Source organism: Bombus affinis, chromosome 17 (assembly GCF_024516045.1).
Source record: "Bombus affinis isolate iyBomAffi1 chromosome 17, iyBomAffi1.2, whole genome shotgun sequence".
NCBI classification, from domain to species: domain Eukaryota; kingdom Metazoa; phylum Arthropoda; class Insecta; order Hymenoptera; family Apidae; genus Bombus; species Bombus affinis.
The window spans coordinates 6,530,097-6,549,568 of record NC_066360.1 but is presented as its reverse complement, the minus strand read 5'-3'; the positions used below and the strand labels follow the sequence as shown (position 1 = coordinate 6,549,568).

The 19,472-nt window shown below is 36.3% G+C and overlaps 2 protein-coding genes and 1 long non-coding RNA gene across 4 annotated transcripts in view; 2 read left to right on the top strand and 1 right to left on the bottom strand.

The window, feature by feature from the left end:
* The window catches only part of LOC126926270 (putative fatty acyl-CoA reductase CG5065), a 153,282-nt gene that overhangs the window by 37,399 nt on the left and 96,411 nt on the right, over positions 1-19,472 (top strand). The window lies entirely within an intron of this gene.
* The window catches only part of LOC126926308 (uncharacterized), a 63,033-nt gene that overhangs the window by 30,068 nt on the left and 13,493 nt on the right, over positions 1-19,472 (top strand). The gene's annotated exons all lie outside the window — the stretch shown is intronic.
* LOC126926275 (fatty acyl-CoA reductase 1-like) lies at positions 512-4,900 on the bottom strand. The gene is made up of 8 exons (XM_050742548.1): positions 4,733-4,900; positions 2,877-3,512; positions 2,471-2,787; positions 2,124-2,371; positions 1,703-1,886; positions 1,237-1,422; positions 889-1,143; positions 512-816 (listed from the first exon to the last, which is right to left on the bottom strand). Exons 2-8 carry the CDS (start codon positions 3,120-3,122, stop codon positions 738-740), a joined length of 1,515 nt encoding a protein of 504 aa, XP_050598505.1. The 5' UTR covers positions 3,123-3,512; positions 4,733-4,900; the 3' UTR covers positions 512-737.

Below are 19,472 nucleotides of genomic sequence, written 5' to 3'. Positions count from 1 at the left end.
ATATATATACATACCAATATATGTACATACCGTGCATGTTTCTGTACATAATTTATCACTAAGTAATTAAATTTCACCGAATTATATCGTCAAGTTTTGTTGTTAAATGTTACTCAATTTTCATGAAAATTCACATTCATAAAGTTCAAATATTCCTGCAAAATACAGATCACCTGGAATTCGAATTTTCGATATTATAACATAATCTTTGTTTTCGTCGATTCTACATAAATGGAGTCATCAAGCATGTTACATATCTAACAAAACCCCTTTATCATCTGAACATGGCCAACAAAGTTCTCCGAACGAATACCCCACTCTTTCAATCGTAAGATTATAAAAGCCATTCCCAATTTTCAGAAATCGATTTTTCTTGTATTATTTCTCAAAAAGTAAATTTTATTTCATCTTGCGGAATAATTATAGTTCTTAACACTTTACAATTACAATAATAATATTTTCTCGAAAGTTAAGCGAAGTTTATCATACGTAGCAAACTCTTTCGAACCACTTTTGAGATATCAAACTTTATTTAAAAAAGAAAGACAAAAAGCTCCTTACGGTTTATGACGTGGCACATACATGACTTTGCATCCTTTCTAAGCATTATCATAAATGAATTTATTTAGAAGTGAGGCGGGTGAAAAAACAAAATGAAACGGATTATGAGCCCCATCTTCGTAAAATTATATTTATATTGTTTTTGCTTAAAGGAGAAAAACGTAACGTTCAAATAGTCAGTACACAAAATATAATATTGCCCAGAGCAAAATTATTATACCGAATACTTTTGTGATCTGATGTATCCAGTACAACCTGAAATAATCGAAAATATATGTATTTATATCAGTTCCTATTTTTTTAATGCGAAGATACTTCTATACACACATTGATAATCGTCGTCGGGCTATTGAGTTAGAGTCTTCTTTCAAAATAAATTTCTTAATTCCCATCAGGTAAATTGCAACATACTTCTCCCAATTCATATCCCGTAAATCTAGTTTGACCATATCGCTGTCGTTCAACATTTTTACTTTCCTCGCTAAGTCGGAACAGTTATCTCTTTGGAAAGTCCATTCATGCAAAATGAAATATTGTAGAGATGTGAACAGCTTATTACCATTTTTGAGAAGTTTCATCAATCTGAAATATCATTTTTAGTTATTATTACAGATGAAGATAGAAGCTATCCCCGAAAGATTGTTCTCGTTGTTCGAGGGTTGGTAGAATACTCACATTGGTTTACTACCTCGAAGTCTTAAGAAGTTATCTATGACGAACGCAGGCAAAACATGCGGAATTACACTGCGAACGTTGTAAATATATCTATTAGCTATCATTGGACAACCCGGGTACCATAATGTATTGTTCAGTGGCGTTTCTATACTACATTTCACCATGGTATCTTTCATCTGACCCCATCTTGCGAATTGAAACAAATTACATTTGTACCAATAATCAAATTAGGCTTAAAGTACAATTTATTACTATTCGAGTATCTCAGGAAATATTATGTAATTAAATAAGTATTACATTACATCACTATTTTCCTAAATTAACGTATTAACGAAATGAAAGTGGACTTTTGTATTCTACGTTTGTGTGCGCTTCCATTGTCCACGTTACTTAAATAAACTGAAACTTTTGGAATACTCTAACAATCGAACCACATTAGTTGAAAAAAATTCGTAATAAATATTACTTAAAAAGGCATGCGTTACTCGTGCAGTTGTATACTTTAACTTCATGATCACGATGTAACGTGACATGCCATGCAGTACATATTATCATGTCGACTACGAAATCGACAGGCACTACATCCAATCTTGCATCTCTTCTACCTCGTATCGCTGTTGCACATCCTTTGCCGATTAGCAGAAAGGTACCTGGTAACATTAAATTGATTTAGAAATTATTTGTGATTTTCGATTAGCAGAAATGTAACGCTAAATATATAGGAATAAATTCTCGTAATAGTGAGCAACAACAAATTTGAACTATAATAATGATGATCTAGTGGAAAGCCTCTTATTTAGCTTCTAACAAACTAACCGATTAACTCCACTTTTGTGAAATGTAAGGTGTATTGAACAATTGCTATTGAATAATATCTACTAAAATACCTGTAATTCCAGAAATATTCTGTATCCAACCAGGATATGGTTCTTCCAAGGAGGCACCAATTATGCTTGGCCGCACTATAGCAACTGGTAGATCTCTGGACTTGCTTGCTACAATCTGCTCTGCCATATTCTTACTAAATGTATATGTGTTTGGATAAGTTTTTAAAATCGTTTTTTCTATTTCGTTGATCGACGTTTTGTCGAATTTGTCACACATATCTATTACTTCCGAAGGTTTCAAGCTCGTGCTGCAAAGTTAATAATATGTGAACATATTCTTCACGCTATAATTACAAATATAATATTCATAAACCATGGAACAACGTTTGCGTATAACTTATTCTTACGTATAAACTTTCTCCAGAATCTCATGTAGATTCGCATTACTGTATGCTGTGCTCACGTGTACGAAGCTAATTGGATACCTTACTTCGTTCCAAAGTTGGATTACACGAGCAGTACCTTTCGTATTCACATTAACAGCTACGTGTAATGGCTCATTGAATCTAACAGTGGCCGCGACGTGAAACACTATGTTTACTTTCTCTAACAACAGATTTCTATATTCTCGAGAAAGACCTAAATCCGGCAGACTCACGTCACCTTTCACAGGATAAACTCTGCTGAAAAGTGAAGGGTTCTTTGCTTTAATGCCATCATAAATCTGAAAACGAAAATTCCAGAAATGAGATTTAATCAATTTGGCTTCTGACAAGCTTAAACATTGAAAGAAACAAGAATATATTTACGAACGGGATCATCCATGATCTTTTTAAATCGTTGTTTTATCGTTTCGTTCGTTTTTGGACGAATTAGAATATAAATAGCAGTGATGCGTGGACATACGCGCATTAGTTTTTCCAGAAGACCTATTCCCACGAAACCAGTTGCTCCAGTCACAAGAATCCCACTACCGGCGTAGAATTCTTCCAAAGTATTCATCTTATTCAACCCTTTATTGATCGCATTTTCATTCCTTTGTTTATTTATTGTATCCATGTTTCAGGATCTTCTCACTTTCAGTCCCAATATTTGCCACTGAATTATCAAATAGTAAGTGGACAAATGTTTAATTCCTTCACGTACTTTTGCGAGTCAGACTCGTTAAAGTAAAGGAAAAGTGAAGGAATTAAACATTTTTCCACTTACTATTTGATAATTCAGTGGCAAATATTAGGACTGAAAGTACGGGAAGGGGTTAAAATAATGTACAAAATTTGTTATAGTTGAGATTTTAAGCTTAAACAATCTTTTTGTAGTTTCTTTTAGCCTCTGTATTGTTTGTTTTATTTGTATTTGTGTGAATATAGCAGTATGCAGTGATCGTTAATTTGTGTGGAACATTTGCGTGATTCGTGCGAGATAGTGTTCCCTCACATGTAGTAGCACCTGGAAAATACGTATGTGATTTTTATGCGTACACACGTGGAAGGGACTATGAAATCTGGACAAACATTGTTTATATGTGCTCTTGTTTATTAATTATTTATGGAGGTAAGGGGACTCATATTTCCGATATACCGTTACAGATTTCATTGAGTAAACAGGTTTAATCTATAATCAATGATTTTTCTTAGAAAACGTCGCGCAGGATGCTTTACGTCTCCGAACGTCATAGTCTTCTTCTTTACGATTTGCACGAGGTAAGCTGTTACTCATCTAACGTTCGTGTAAGGAACAAAGCGCACTTTTTGTACTCCATTTTCATCTTACTTTAGCTTTAGGAATGTGCAACATTTTCTTATTATCCTGTTTATGTATATTATAGTACATTACATTCTACGTCATTTAGTTTTGTAATTTGTTTTCTGTTTGATCTTTACAATACCAAGGTTTTTATTGCACAAATTATTCTGTTATAAAGATTTGATACGTTAAATATTGTACACACACATCCATATATATAGTACACAAGTAAAGAAAATTATTATAATCGACTGACAACGATTTTGTATAAATATTGAACATAATCTCCTTTTAACTCTTGAATGTCTATGAAACGATGTTTATGTTGTTATTCGAAGAGATATTTTGACGCAGCATCTAAATAATTAACAAATAGCTATAAGCAATGTGATAAATATAGCAAGAGAAATATATTTTATCACCATGTAGAGTATTTTGCTTAAATTTAATAAAATAATTGCGAAAATACATACTCTATCCACTACCATTTCATGGTTTCTTTTATATGTAGTCAATATTACGTACGTATACTTCAGTTCATTTGCATACATTTCAGTTTATTTACTAAAAACAAGAGATCTTACCATTTAAAATGTAAAATGTCTAAAATACCTCGCATGGTTAATGTTATTACCGCGGAGTGACTCAATTTTTGCCAAAAAATAACATATGTCTTGAGCAAGTATGTTCCGATTACCTCTACTGACTGGTTGTAAATTATTACAAAATCACAATAATGAACCAGTTTTACTGCATAAAATGTAAAATATAAAATAAATATTTGAGAATTCAAAAACTTCATTTAAACTATTGTAGTAATTAATAACCCGATGATATTTTTGATCTATATGACATTGGCAATGATAAATGACAGCTAATGGAAGACATAATTGAATACAGAATAACAAGAAATCGCCTGTTACCTGATACTGTTTCCACTGCGTATTCTTTACTATAAGTCGTACAAAAATTGCAACTTCACGATAGTAGACACCGACAAGTTTTTCACTGTACTGTAACGATATTCGATGTGTCGCTCCTCTAGATACTCATACTTTTAATAACTTTACCCTACTACTGAAACTGGATGTTACGCATGAATGATTCGATTAACGATTTTATCTCTAAAACCAAACAAGAAATAGCATTGAGTGGTCTTTGATCGTGAAAGGTCGACAGGAATTGACTTTTTATCACTGACTGCTTCTACTGCTTGCATTTTAATGACATTTTCATGATATATAAGTTCTTATTCGCCAAGATGAAGGGAGAAATATTTGCATTACAAATTCCATTTCTAATGATTACGGATGATTTATTGTGGTGAAGTTAAAAAATTGCTAACACAGAGCCAATGTAAAAAGTTTTCATGTAGTACATAACCTTGACAAAACTATGGTATAACATCGCTTATTGTGAAATAAGCAATTGAAATTTGTGAATTATATTGTGAATTTTAGCAAATGAAAAGTATATACATATTTCTGCAAACCCTCAAAATAATTTAAAAAAAGGATTCGCTACCTGTTATGAAAATATTAATAAATATCTGACTAGTGGTAAAAGTATATATGTAATATATTTTTATAGAGTTAGCGCTTCATAGGATAAAACGTACATAAATATTTAAAAAAGTAATCTGCATCAAAGCGTAAAAAAAATGGATTTAAAGACAATTTCATCCTGATGCAAGGTAATTATCCAAAGCACAGTGATACACGATATACAATGCTATGGTAATCCAATACCAATACAATGGTAATCCAAGAGCGTTAATCATGTATCGTGTTTGGAAATGCTTATAAACAGTCCCGCAATATAAACATTATTGGAAATATATAGGATCACTTGAAACAAAAAATATCAAGTCACCAAATTTCATCAAGAAATCATTTAAAGAAGGCTTTTTTAGGAGAATAGAAAAATATTTCAAGTAGAATAATAATAAATTTGATAAATTCAACGCCACGAGAGTTTCAGGCAATAATATTAGGTTGTCCGAAAAATTTCTTTCGTTTTATAAGGTGATACTAGGTGAATAAGAATTTCTGTTTTATATTATTTTGTTGAATTAGGTATGATCCATTCCGTTCTATTTCTATTATTAATTAATATAAAACATAAAACATCGTGCGTCTATTATTTCCTTATAAAACGAAAGAAACTTTTTAGACAACCTAATAAAATCAGAAGGAAACTTCGCTAATAAGAAAAGGCCTCGAACAGTCAGTTTAAACTAAAAATTTTTCGCCACCGCGTTTTAACCCTGAAACCGCGGGTTTCCTGGATGCCTTTCATATTGAGTATTTCGAGTCAGCTGTGGGCGACAGACTAGCAAGACATTTTTAAAAACAGTCATTTTTGTAATTTTTAAGGATTTTGGTTAGTTTTCTTGTTGCGTTATTTAGCTTACGCTTGTCTTCGGGTGTTGTATGACTTTGCCATACTCTTCTAAGTCTGCGTTTTTCTGCGATTTTTATTATTATGTAATGGGGGTATTCATGTTTATTGACAAAACACTTAGTAGGGGTGGAAGAACGGATCGCGTTTATTATGCTGTTGTTTAAATATTCCGTGGTTGCTTCTATATCTCCATTTGTTTTTAAGGATATTGAGGCTGATGTTGAATGACTGAATACTTCCCTAAAGAGCTGCCAGTTTGTGAGTTGGTTGTAAATAAAGCCATTGGGTTGATTTTCGATAATTGTTGACTTAATTGTTGATATAACGGGTAAATGATCTGAAGAGAGTCCCATAGAAGAGTTGATTTGGATATATCTTGGCGAGATATTTTTAGTTATAAAGAAGTGTAATAAGTCAGGTAGTTTGTTAGTATCAGTGGGCCATTAAGTGGGTTGAGATAATTCTTTAGTCTGTTGGCGTTAATGCATTTCAAAAGATTTTTATCTTTTACTGTAATAAGTCTGCTACCCCATTACGTACGTTTAGCGTTATAGTCTCCTCCAGCTATGAATCTATTGCCCAGGTCTTCGAGGTATTTATCAAAGTTTTCTTTAGCAATTGAGTGTCTGGGAGGGCAATATACTGCTGAAGTGATAATTGTACCATGACAGTCTTCTATTGCTACGTTTGTAGCTTGTAGGTAGTCCTTCTGGAATGATGGAAGCTCATAGTGTTTTATGCTGGTCTTGATGATAATTCCGGTGCCGCCGTGGGCACTTTCCATTGGGATGTTGGGTATGACAAAAGTTATAAATATTTATTTTCGGGTAATATTTATCGGTAAAATGAGTTTTAGATATAAGCATTATGTCAATTTCTTGTTGTTTTAGGAAGAGTTCTAGTTCGTATTTGCTGAGCTAGACCGTTAGCATTGCAAGGAGCTATGCGTATTGGTTTTATTTTATGTCGGAGCGTGTTAATTTGTCCACGATGATTGTAAGCAATAATAGCAAGTTATTAATTTGCTCTGTTTGTTTCTCGATTAATTTTTCAAGCCTATTGAAATTATCCGTGTTTTGTGAACTGGGAGTACTAATTTGTGATTGATCACTATAGATTTTCGGTCTGCTTTGATTTCCTTGAACTACCTGTGCATAAGAGATTGAAGAAATAGTGAATTTTTGTGGATTAAGTGTTTGGTTGGTTAGGTCCTTAACTCTGGGTTTGGGGTACTTGTTTTTATACAAGGTCTTGTAGGCAGTGCAATCTACATCGTTCGCAGGATGCTCTCCTTGACAAAGGATGCACTTCACAGGAGTTTCTGAAGGTTTAGTGCACTGATCTATAGGGTGCACATTTAACGCAGCGGTGATTATAGTTGCAATATTTATGCGTGTGGCCGTATCTTTAGCATCTTTTACACTAAACTATCTCTTTTTTTACTACCGAATTCATTAAATGATTGATATTATAGGCTTCTGTGTTACTTGTTTTTTGCTTTAAGTCAATAAAGAATAAGGATAGCGGGTTTTTTGCGATTCTATGCCTTATAGTACTAATGTTGGTTACTTCATGGCCATGATTTAAGAGTTCAAGTTTCAGTTCATCTAAATTAGCTGAGTGGCGGATGTTGCGTAGTACCACACGAAAAGGTCTTTCTTGTTCAGTTGATATATGTGGAAGTTTGCATTCTGGGTTTTTAGTAACTTTGTTATTTTTATGTAGGAGTCTGGATTGGCCTGCAGGATTTTAACCTGATTATTTTTAATTTTTAATATGTAATCCTCTTTGTTAATATCTTTCTCGATGGACTTTATCATTGTTTGAATGTCGATAACATCATCAATGAAGATTGGTTGTGGGAGGAGGTTTTTCTTGTGTATGTTGATTTGTTGGTGTTTCAAATACGTTCATAGAATCGTCTGTAGATTCTAATATTGCGAATCTATTGTAGGTGGTAACACGGCTTGTTGACTCTTCATTCTGGCTAGTGTTTGCGTTTATTTTAACTGTTTCTAGCTTACGTTTTTTGATGTTGTTAGTGTGGTTTGAAAGATGGGATATATTATCCTTTTGCCACGGAAGAGGTAGAACGGTGCGGTTGTAGTTTTGTTCATAAGAGCCTGATCTGGTTACTTGGGCCATCTTCGAGCTAGTTAATTTAAATTGAAATATCTAGTCGATTAGGATTTCGATCAGAGATTAGATGCGTTGGATTTTCCACGACTAAGTTTAGAAAACACTTGGTTTGTTTCTGTTCCAACTCACTTTCGACGGAGGGACGTCACTTATTGTATTGTGAACTTCATTGAGCACCAGGCACGCGTCTTCTTAAAAATCTAAAATCTAAAACGTAAAATCTAGTTATACTGATACGTTAAGTACGCGACTGGTCTAAGGGTAGAAACCAGTAAAGATATTTTTTTTTTATTTATTTATTGAAATTCACAATTTGTCCAATTTGGACATTTGGTGGAATTTTTTAACAGTTATATTAGCATGTTGGTGAGTACCCCCAGCGGGGTACCATCCTCACGTTTGCTAGGTTATATTCTTTCTGAGGTCTGCTGGGTGCTTCCTTTTTAGCCTTGTGTCCATGTTTATGGTTTTGTACGTTTCCGCAGCTAGCCGGTTTGGGTGTGTTGCTATTCTTGATTTGTATTTTTCTGAGTATCTGCTAATTTCTTCCTTGACCGTAGGGATTCACAGGTTCCTCCGTATGTCATCATTTCTGACGTACCATGGTGCGTTTACTATTGTTCTAAGGATTTTAACTTGTATTATCTCTATTTTGTTTATATGGCTCATTGCTGCTAACCCTCATAGTGGTATTCCGTACGTCCAGATTGGTTTTATGATCGTTTTATATATTTTTAATTTATTTTCTATGCTTAATTTGGATTTTCGGCTTGTTAGCCAATGCATTTGTCTCCTTGTTTTCTGTATTTTTTCTACTATTGATTTGGTATGTAGTTTCCATGTGAGTTGTGTATCTAAGTGGAGTCCTAGGTATTTGACATGCTTTGTTTTTGTTATATGCGTGCCGTTCAATAGGATGTTTGGTGGTATCTTTTTTCGTAGCGTGAATGTAATATGGTTGCATTTATGGGGGTTTGCTTTTATTTGTTTTTCTTGTAGCCAATTTTCTATTTTTGTGATATGTTCTTGTAGTATTTTGACTGCCGTTTCTGGGTTAGTATGCCTGACTAGTATAGCTGTGTCGTCCGCGAATGTCAATACTGTGCTGCTGGTAGTTGTTGGTATGTTCGCCGTGTATAATGTGTATAGTATTGGGCCTAAGACGCTTCCTTGTGGTACCCCGGCCTTGATGTCGTTCACTTGAGAATGTGTGTCCTTGATTTTTATTACGAAGGTTCTGCTGCTTAGGTAGGATTTTATTAATTGGTGTATTTGCTCCGGGAATTGTTTCCTCATTGTTTGTAGTAGTCTTTCATGGTTTTATCGAATTTTTATCGAATGCTCTCTCTATGTCTATAATGAGAGCTGTGCAGTATTCCTTGTATTCTAGTGCTACTATTATTTCGTTTATAAGCCTGTGCATTTGCTCTATCGTGGAGTGTTTGTTTCTGAAACCAAATTGGTGGTCCGGTATTAATTTTTTTGTCTCTATTATTGTTTTTATCCGGCAATATATTATTTTTTCCAGTATTTTGGAAAATACTGGAAGCAGTGATATTGGTCTGTAAGATGCAATTTGGTGCGGGTCTTTGCCTGGTTTATGTAACATTTTGATCTGTGCTAATTTCCATGGTTTGGGGAAGTATTGAATTCTTAGAATTGCATTGAATATTATCGTCATTAGTCTTATTGCTTTTGGCGGGAGGTTTTTCAAGATTTTACCATTGATTAGGTCGATTCCTGGTGTTTTGTTGTTTTTTGTTTTATCAATTATGTTTCTAATTTCTTGTGCTGATGTTTTAGGTATGGTGTATTCCTTGTCGGTTGTGCTAATAGTGGTTTGTGGATCCTCCTCCGTATGACTTTTGAGGTTGCTGCTGTTGATAATGTGTGGTGTGAATGTGTTGCAGAGGTGGTTGGAGAATTCTTCAGCTTGTTCTTCGTTGCTTCTTGCCCATGTGTTATCTGCTTTTCTGATTGCTGGGACGGGTATTATTGGCTTCCTTATTTTTTTCGTGGCTTTCCATAGTGAGTAGTTGGTGTTCTCGTGTGTGGAGAGTGTCCCTATGAACTTTGCGAATTCGTTATCGTTGTGCTCCTTTATTTTGTTTTTTATTTCCTTTGCAAGTTTGTTTAAGTGTTTTTTGTTTTCTCGGGTTCTGTATTTTTGCCATTTTGCTTTTGCTTTTCTTTTTTCTTTGATTTTGTCGAGTATTTCTTGCGGGATTGTTATTGTTTGTCTGCTGGTTGGTTCGGGAGTAGTGGTTGTCCTTGCTGCTTCCTGAATAGTTGCTGTCAATGTTGCTACTGCCTGTTCTATGTGTTCAGGAGTTTTTAACGGGATGTTGCAGTTTATTTTGCTTTCTATTATTTCTTTGAAAGTTTGCCATTTGGTGGTTTTGTTGCATAGTGTTTCTGGTTTGCTATAGTGAATTGGTTTGTTTCTGTATTCAATTATTATGGGTGTATGATCGGAGCTGAGCTCGAGGTTGGGTGTTATTTTTAGTTTATTTGTGTTTAGTCCCCTTGTAACTGCAAAGTCCAGAAAATCTGGTTTTTTGTTCAGGTCAGTCGGCCAATGTGTCGGTGTTCCTGTGGATAATATATTGAGGTTATTATTTCTAATGTATTTTTCCAGTGTTCTACCTCGAGGTGTAATGTTTCTTGACCCCCAAAGCGTGTGCTTTGAGTTGTAGTCTCCCGCTGCGATGTACTTGTCCCCTAGGTCCTGGAAGTATTCTTCCCACATTTGTGTTGTTATTTTGTGTCGCGGAGGCACATATACTGCTGACAACTGGAAGTAGTTGCTGCTAGTTTGAACTGTAACAGTGGTTGCTTGTAAATATTCTTTGTTAACTTGGCTGTGTAGATAATGTTTGATATCGTTTCTGACTATCACTGCTGTCCCTCCATGAGCTTTTCCTGAGGGATGTTTGGTATCATATATGGTGTAGTATGGTATTTTCAAATAGCTTTTTGTAGTGAAGTGTGTTTCTGAGACAAGTAGTATGTCTATATTGTTATTGTATATGAATGTTTTAATTTCGAGGGCCCGTTGTTGCAGGCCATTTGAGTTCCAGGCTGCTATTTTTAGAGTGTCCGTTTTTATTTTTTGCTTAGCACGTTTGTAATTAGTTGTAGCATGACTGTGATTTGTTGGGTTTGCTGTTTGAGTACTGCGTTTTGTTCGTTTATCATTCTGGTTAGCATTTCGGTGTTCTTTATAGATTGTTTGAGTAGTTCTTTGATTTCTGCAGTGTCATTGTTACTATTGCTGTGGTATTGGTTGTGTGTGTGTGTTGGTTGGCTGGTTACTTGAGCATAGCTTAGACCACCAATGGTGTTGGTGCTGATAGGTTTGGTGTTTGTTGCTTGCTCTGTACTTGGAATTATTTTAGGATTTGTGCTGTCCTTTTGGGCTTGTGTGTTAGTGATTGTTCTGCTTCGTAGGGGCGGGAACAGTTTACGTTGTAATTGTTTTCTTACTTCACATCCTTTATAGCTGGCTGGGTGGTTTCCGTTACAGTTGTAGCATTTAACCTCCTCAATTTTTCCCGTGGATGGGCAGTGTGTCGTGAGATGATTTTTTGCGCATTTAACGCATGCCGGGGTTCTATTACAATAGTTTACAATAGTTACAATAGTATCTTAGTATAATAGTATAATAGTATAATATATAATATAATAGTATAATAGTATAGTTACAATAGTATCTATTACAATAGTTACAATAGTTTTTGGTGTGTCCGTATTGTTGGCATCTTATGCATTGTGGGATTTCTTTTTTATGTCTGGGTGGCTCCACTTTTACTATTGTGTTTAGTAATTTTTCTATATCGTATATTTCGTTATTGTTGTTTTTAGGTTCTAGTTCAACTAGGAATAGCGGTAGTGGTTGTTTGGTATCGTATTTGTTTATGTTATTTATTGACCTTACCTGGTGTCCGATTTTTGCCAGTTCTTCACTTATTTTTCTAGTATTTGTTTTTGGGTGTAGTCCCCTAATTACTGCTTTGTAGCTTTTGTCGGTTTTGAGCTGAAAAGTGTGATACGCTGCATTTTTTTCCTTTAGTGATCTTGTAATTTTTCTGAATGTTTCTGGGGTGTTGGTTTGCACTTTAACCTGGTCTATTTTTATCTGTTTGATGATATAGTTGTTTTTCCCTGCGATGTTGTTTAGTAGTTCGATGAGGGGGTCAATTATTTTTGCGTCTACGTATATCGGTGGTGGTTTGGGTGTACGGTTTGTCGGACTTTCCGTTGGGTCCGTTGCTGCCTCTTCTGGCAGTGCGCTGAATGGATTGTGCAGTTTGATATCTTGTAGCCATTGCTTTTTTTCATATGTATCAATTTTCCTCGCGCTTGCGAGCGGGGTTACCTTCCGTTTCTTGCTGGAGGTTGCCACCGTCCAGCTTTCTTCCTGGTGTATTGGTATGTTTTGCTCTCCGTCGGATTGTGTTGTTTCCATAATATTATCATTTTTCTCTACATATGTAGAGTCTGTAGCTTTATTTATGAAAAATGTTTCACCGGAGTTAATTATTTTTATTGGTGGAATCTGCATGATTCCACGTTTTGTCTATTTTTGGCGTTAACTTTGTCCCTTTCTCTTCTCTCTTGCCGCACTTTCACTGGAGCACTGTTTCGCACGTCCGTTTAGGTCGCCTGCCCAGGCGGAACTGCGTCGGCCCGTGAGCCAATAGAATTTTCTTAGTTTTTCCTTTAGTTCGGCAACATATAAAATATGAAGCTTGGGAATAAGCTGAGACCTTATTAAGCTGAAAAATCAAACTTTCTTACTATTAATTTGTAATGAAAAGATCTTTCACCACCTGTTTGTTAGATGTTCCCGACTAAAATAACAAAAAGCACAATACAATTCGTAGCATACTTGCTTATGCCAAATGTTATTAAATGCATATTGGTAAGTAAGTATAATTCAAATTACACTGTGTTTGGTCTCATTTTAATCAACAAGATTTTATAAATACGTTGATAGAAGATTAATTTAGAAAAAATTTAAAAGAAACATACGTTATCTCGGTAATATCTGACATTTGGTCGTGTTAACACTATTCGACCGCCGAACCATCTTTGTATGGTGGATTCATGCATAATTCACGTTCTGATCATGTCAATGATATGCTATATATATATACACTTTAAACAAAAATAAAAAGATAAAATTTCAAAGGAGAAGCAACTAGCTAACTAAAGCGAAAAGATGGGAAAAACGAAATATCTTCAAAAGAGGTTTGAGTTTACGTTGAATTTGAACGTCCGGCAAGGATGGAGAAAACGTTTCATTGGTCAACGCATTATCAATTTTCATTATTGCTTTTATTGATACAGAGCTTTTAATACTAGAACACAACGATATGATAATGACTGAAATACCACTACCAGTAAAAATTAAATATGATTATATATTCAATATTGTCTCTTATTTTAGAATATTCGTTGACTATAATTTTCGTCGTTTTTGAATAGTGACCATGACATTTGCTTTTTTTAAATTTAGTTGCTATAAGTTTAGTTGTCAGAATATGTGTCGGAATGTCATGTCGCTGAAATAAATAGTTGGAATAATAAAATAGTGAATAAAATGGATAAGAAAATCTTCCAAATTGAAGGTCAAAATAGCGGCATGTGTTTCTACCATGATTTACCACATTCCTGCAACTGTGAAATCCGTCATTGGTATTCCATCATCGTCATCAGATCTACGAAACCATGACACATTTCACAATAAATTGGGCCACCTTGCACGATATTTTGTTAACTAATAGTGTCAATTAATTAACAATGATAATTAATTGACACTATTTTTCTAATTAACAATAACAAGTTTCTAATTAACAATGATAATTAATTGACACTATTTTTCATTTTCGTTACACTTTTTCTTTAAGGTTCTGTAATTTTTCATTAAATCAGTTAGCTTGTAATTTTTTTAACTTTTATAAGACTCTCGAAAAATTTCAATTATTTCTCTGTCGAATTTTCTAATGTTTTAACAATTACAAATTATTACTTTCGATAATTTGTACTCTCCAAGTTGGAACTGATGATATTATATTGTGCAAGAAGGGTTACATCGGAATAGCTCCGGATAAATGCTTTCAAACTAACACCCATTGTACAGCAAAAAAAGAAGAAACACATTATATTACTAAATTAGTACTGATACATCTGATATAAACTGCTTTTCGAGATGTTGAGATGTATCCGCCAGGCGGTGACAGCTGATTCAGATATGCAAACTGCCGAAACCACTCAGTGCCAAGGGCAAAGTCGGATGACGTCGTGAAGAAATCTCCAATGAATTAAAAAAAACAAGCGAACTTCTGTTTAATATTTATAACACAACTAAAATTAACTCGAGTCTCGAACACGAGATTTACATTACTGTATCTAGGAAATGACTGTATGTAGATTAATCTATTAAAATAAAGCAACATTAAATCTGGTACCACAACTTGTTATGTTTCTTTTAGAAAATCTATTTAAAAATTATGTGTTCGTTTTATTTGATACTATTTAAAATTGGAGTAAATAGTCTGGATGGATCAAAAGAAATCAAAAACCTCAGAATCTTCCTGCGACTGTAAAAGTATGTCATACAGAAAAATAACTCTAAGGAGTTATTTGCAAGAAGGAAGAAATGTAGAAAAACAAGTTTCCTTTCATTCATTATTCATAAATATGCCATTTTGATATACACAAATTGCTTGCTGTTTTAATTGAATGGCAAGACAAAAATACATCTCACACTTACAAAAACTGTTTTTAATTTCTCTAACTATCTTTAGGTTTTGTTGTTCTGTAAATTTTTATACGTCATTAAGAATGATTTTTCCGAAGTAAGATACAGAAATTTTTTAAATTGTGTAGTGTAAGTGCTATTCTTGTTACCAACTGGTTCCAACAAATTGTTCCACAGATTATTCGCATCTTGGGAAACACAAAATATTTCTAATTATCAACATATCATTCATTAATTAATTGTATAGTTTCATCCGTTATATTCACATAGTGCATGTAGCTTTTAATTCCAATGAAAGCAATAAGCAATAAGATATGAGGGATCGGCGGATCCATCCTCAGCAAGCAGTGCTTTTACATCTGTTACGTCGCGTGAAAAGGTCCGCGCGACGTCCTTTAATGTCTAACCGTCAAGGCACAAACATCGTTAGAGAAACCCTCAATAAATCTAAGGCCCCACCATAAACCGAGTCTCATTAGCTTGCAGGAACCTTGAATCCTGCAAGTATTTTCGGTTTATAGCTGGTACTTCAGTTGCTGCTAAGTGCCGAGACGTGCAGACGTGTGTCCAGTGCCCTGTGAAGTTCACAAAACTCCACGTGACGCCCATCTGTCGAAAGCGAATCCAACTAACCTAGCCAGGGGTTAACAGCCTCTCGACTAGTTCTTTCACACTGAATTAACTAGCTCGATGATGGCTCTATCATTTCCAACAGGCTCCCCGGAGCAAAATTATAACACCGCCATTTTTCCTCCCCCGTGGCAAGAGGGCAACACAACTATCCTGGTAAATGACCATCACACGAAAAAACGACCAACCGACCAAGACAAATGTAAACAAGATTCAAACCAAACCATCAGCCAGCCAAGTGACCACCTACAATAGATTCTCAATTCTGGAGTCCACGGAAGACTCCATGATCACAACCGAAAAGGTAAATAATCTCCATACTCAAAGACTTCCCCCTCCCCCACCGATATTCATTAACGACGTAATCGACATACAGTCAATGATTAAAACTATCGAAAAAGACATCAGCAAAGAAGACTACAAGTTAAAGATTAACAACAACCACGTGAAAATACTGCCGTCCCACCCAGACGCCTATAGAAAGTTAACCAAGCTATTAAAAACGTTAAACGCCAAATTCCACACATACCAGCTCAAACAAGAAAGACCATTTCGAGTGGTGCTACGCAACATCCATCACTCAGTCGATCTAGACGAACTAAAATGCGAACTGTCAAATCACGGCCACGAAGTAATTAACATCAGTAACATTAGGCATAGAATCACAAAAAACCCACTATCCTTATTTTTTATAGACCTAAAACAAAAAACAAACAACAAAGAAATCTACAATATCAATCGGCTGATGAACTCCATAGTTAAGTTCGAGCCACCTCTTGTAAAGAAAGAAATAATACAATGCAAGAGGTGCCAAAGGTACGGCCACACGCAGAAATACTGCAATCACAACTTCCGGTGCGTAAAATGTGCAGGTAATCACCCCACTGACCAATGCACTAAATCCCCGGAAACCCCCGCCAAGTGTATCCACTGTCAAGGAGAGCATCCTGCGAACTACAAAGGATGCTCAGCCTACAAATCGCTACATAATATAAAGTATCCAAAACTGAGACCCAAGGACATAAACATACAAGAACCTAAACCCCAAAAACTCACCACACCAACAGTATCCTATGCGCAGGCAACGCAAGGAAACGTATACAACTCGAAAACAGTGTACACACAGAAAATAGAATTCCCACCCCACAAAGCACAGACAACTTTACCAGACTCGAAAAACTTATCGAGAAGCAAACCGAGCAAATTAACAACTTGCTGTCACTACTCACACGCTTCATGGACAAATTCATAAGCACAGAAGCAAAATAAAACCAATGCGAATAGCTCTGTGGAACGCCAACGGTCTAGCTCAGCACAAAGCCGAACTAGAACTATTCTTAAAACAACAGCAAATCGATGTGATGCTCATATCCGAAACCCACTTCACCGACAAAAACTACCTCAAAATACACGGCTACAACTTCTACCACACCCAACACCCCAGCGGAAAGGCTCACGGCGGCACCGGAATCATAATCAAGTCGAACATCAAGCACTACGAACTTCAACCATTCCAGAAAGACTACCTCCAAGCAACAAACGTAGCAATAGAAGACTGTCATGGTACAATCACCACCTCAGCTGTATACTGCCCTCCCAGACACTCCATCGCCAAAGAAGACTTTGACCACTTCCTGGACACCCTGGGCAGCAAATTCATAGCCGGAGGAGACTACAACGCTAAACACACCCAATGGGGCAGCAGACTGGTTACAGTAAGAGGCAAAAACCTCCTCAACAGCATATTAACCAACAACCTCAACTACCTTACCACATACGAACCCACACACTGGCCCACCGACACAAACAAAATACCCGATCTCCTTGATTTCTTCATAACTAAAAATATCTCGTCAAGACACGTCCAAATCAATTCCTCGGCTGATCTCTCCTCTGATCATTCCCCCGTGATAGTAACAGTCAGTTCAACTATCATCGAGAATACACCTAATGGCTCCATTCATAACCAACACACCAACTGGCAGCTCTTTAGAGAAGTCTTTACCCACACAACTTCAGCCTCAACCTCACTAAAAACCAATGATGAAATCGAAGCAGCCACGGAATACCTAAATGCGAGCATAATAAACGCTATCCGCGTCTCCACACCGGCAAAAACGACCACCAGCAACCACGAATACCCCCAGTACATACTAAAAAAAATAGCAGAAAAACGTAGACTAAGAAGGATATGGCAGACGCATAGAACACCGGAGGACAAACGCAAACTAAACAACGCAACTAGAAAACTATCCAAAACCATAAAGAACTACAATAATGACCGTTTTCACAAATACTTCGCCAGCCTGTCCCCCACAGCCGACTCAAACTACTCACTATGGAAAGCCTCCAGGAAACTCACGCGCCCCCCACAAATAATACCTCCAATCCGCCGCCCGCAGGGTGGATGGGCGCGTAGCCCTATAGAAAAAGCCAACCTATTTGCCAAACATTTGACTGAAGTATTCTAACCCCATTCCTCCATAGCTGCAGCGGACGTCACCGAATACCTGCACACTCCCTTCCAAATGTCCCCCCTATACAACCCTTCACTTCTGCAGAGATCATAGAAGCAATCAGTCGCCTAAATCCCAAGAAAGCAGCAGGTCACGACCAAATAGGAAATAAAGCAATCAAGGAACTTCCCATAAAAGGGATTGCACTCATCGCATCAATCTTTAACGCCATCCTCCGCCTTGAACACTTTCCTAAGGCGTGGAAAATCTCACTCATCACCCTCATCCCCAAACCCGGTAAACCAATATATGAAACCAGTTCCTATCGCCCAATCAGTCTCTTACCTACCCTGTCTAAACTATTCGAGAGGATGCTCACGAATCGACTCCTTCCACTCCTAGAAGAATTGAAGACTCTCCCAGATCACCAATTCGGCTTCCGAAAACAACACTCAACAGTAGAGCAAATCCACCGCATAACCCACATGATCAGCCAAACCCTTGAAAAGAAAAAATACTGCTCAGCCGTATTCCTAGACATCCAACAGGCATTCGATAAAGTATGGCATGAAGGGCTACTCTACAAGCTTAATAAAATCCTACCCCATCCATACTACTCCATCTTAAAATCCTACCTAACCAACAGACAATTCATAGTTAAATGTCTAGGCGCCACTTCCGCAACATTCCCAATAAAATCCGGCATACCGCAAGGTAGTGTCCTCGGACCCCTACTATTCTCCATCTACACTGCCGACTTACCCATATCAAACGAGGTAACAATAGCAACATTTGCCGACGACACAGCACTATTAGCTACCCACGCAGACCCGGCAATTGCCTCATCCACTCTCCAGCGAAGTCTCGATTCCATGGAAAAGTGGTTCCAAAAATGGGGTTTTAAAATAAACGAAAAAAAATCCTCCCATGTAACCTTCACGCTCCGAAAACAAACCTGCCCCCAGGTCACCATTAACAACACAATAATCCCAAGCAAGGACTCCGTAAGATACCTGGGCATGACCCTGGACAGGAGGCTAACTTGGGAAAAACATATCTCGGAAAAAACAAAGCAACTAAAGGAAAAACTAAGAAAATTCTATTGGCTCACGGGCCGACGCTCCAAACTAAACATACAGAACAAAATAACCCTCTACAAGGCCGTAATAAAACCTGTCTGGACTTACGGAATCCAACTATGGGGAACAGCAAGTAACTCCAACATTGAAATACTCCAACGCTTCCAATCGAAAACGCTAAGATCCCTAT

Excerpts from the sequence above, each read along its gene's own strand:
- LOC126926275 (XM_050742548.1), bottom strand. The coding sequence starts at position 3,122 with ATGGATACAATAAATAAACAAAGGAATGAAAATGCGATCAATAAAGGG. Across the intron at positions 2,788-2,876 it reads AAAAGATCATGGATGATCCC|ATTTATGATGGCATTAAAGC; the intron begins GTTCGTAAATAT and ends TTTCGTTTTCAG. Across the intron at positions 1,423-1,702 it reads AGTAACGCATGCCTTTTTAA|ATGGGGTCAGATGAAAGATA; the intron begins GTAATATTTATT and ends TCAATTCGCAAG.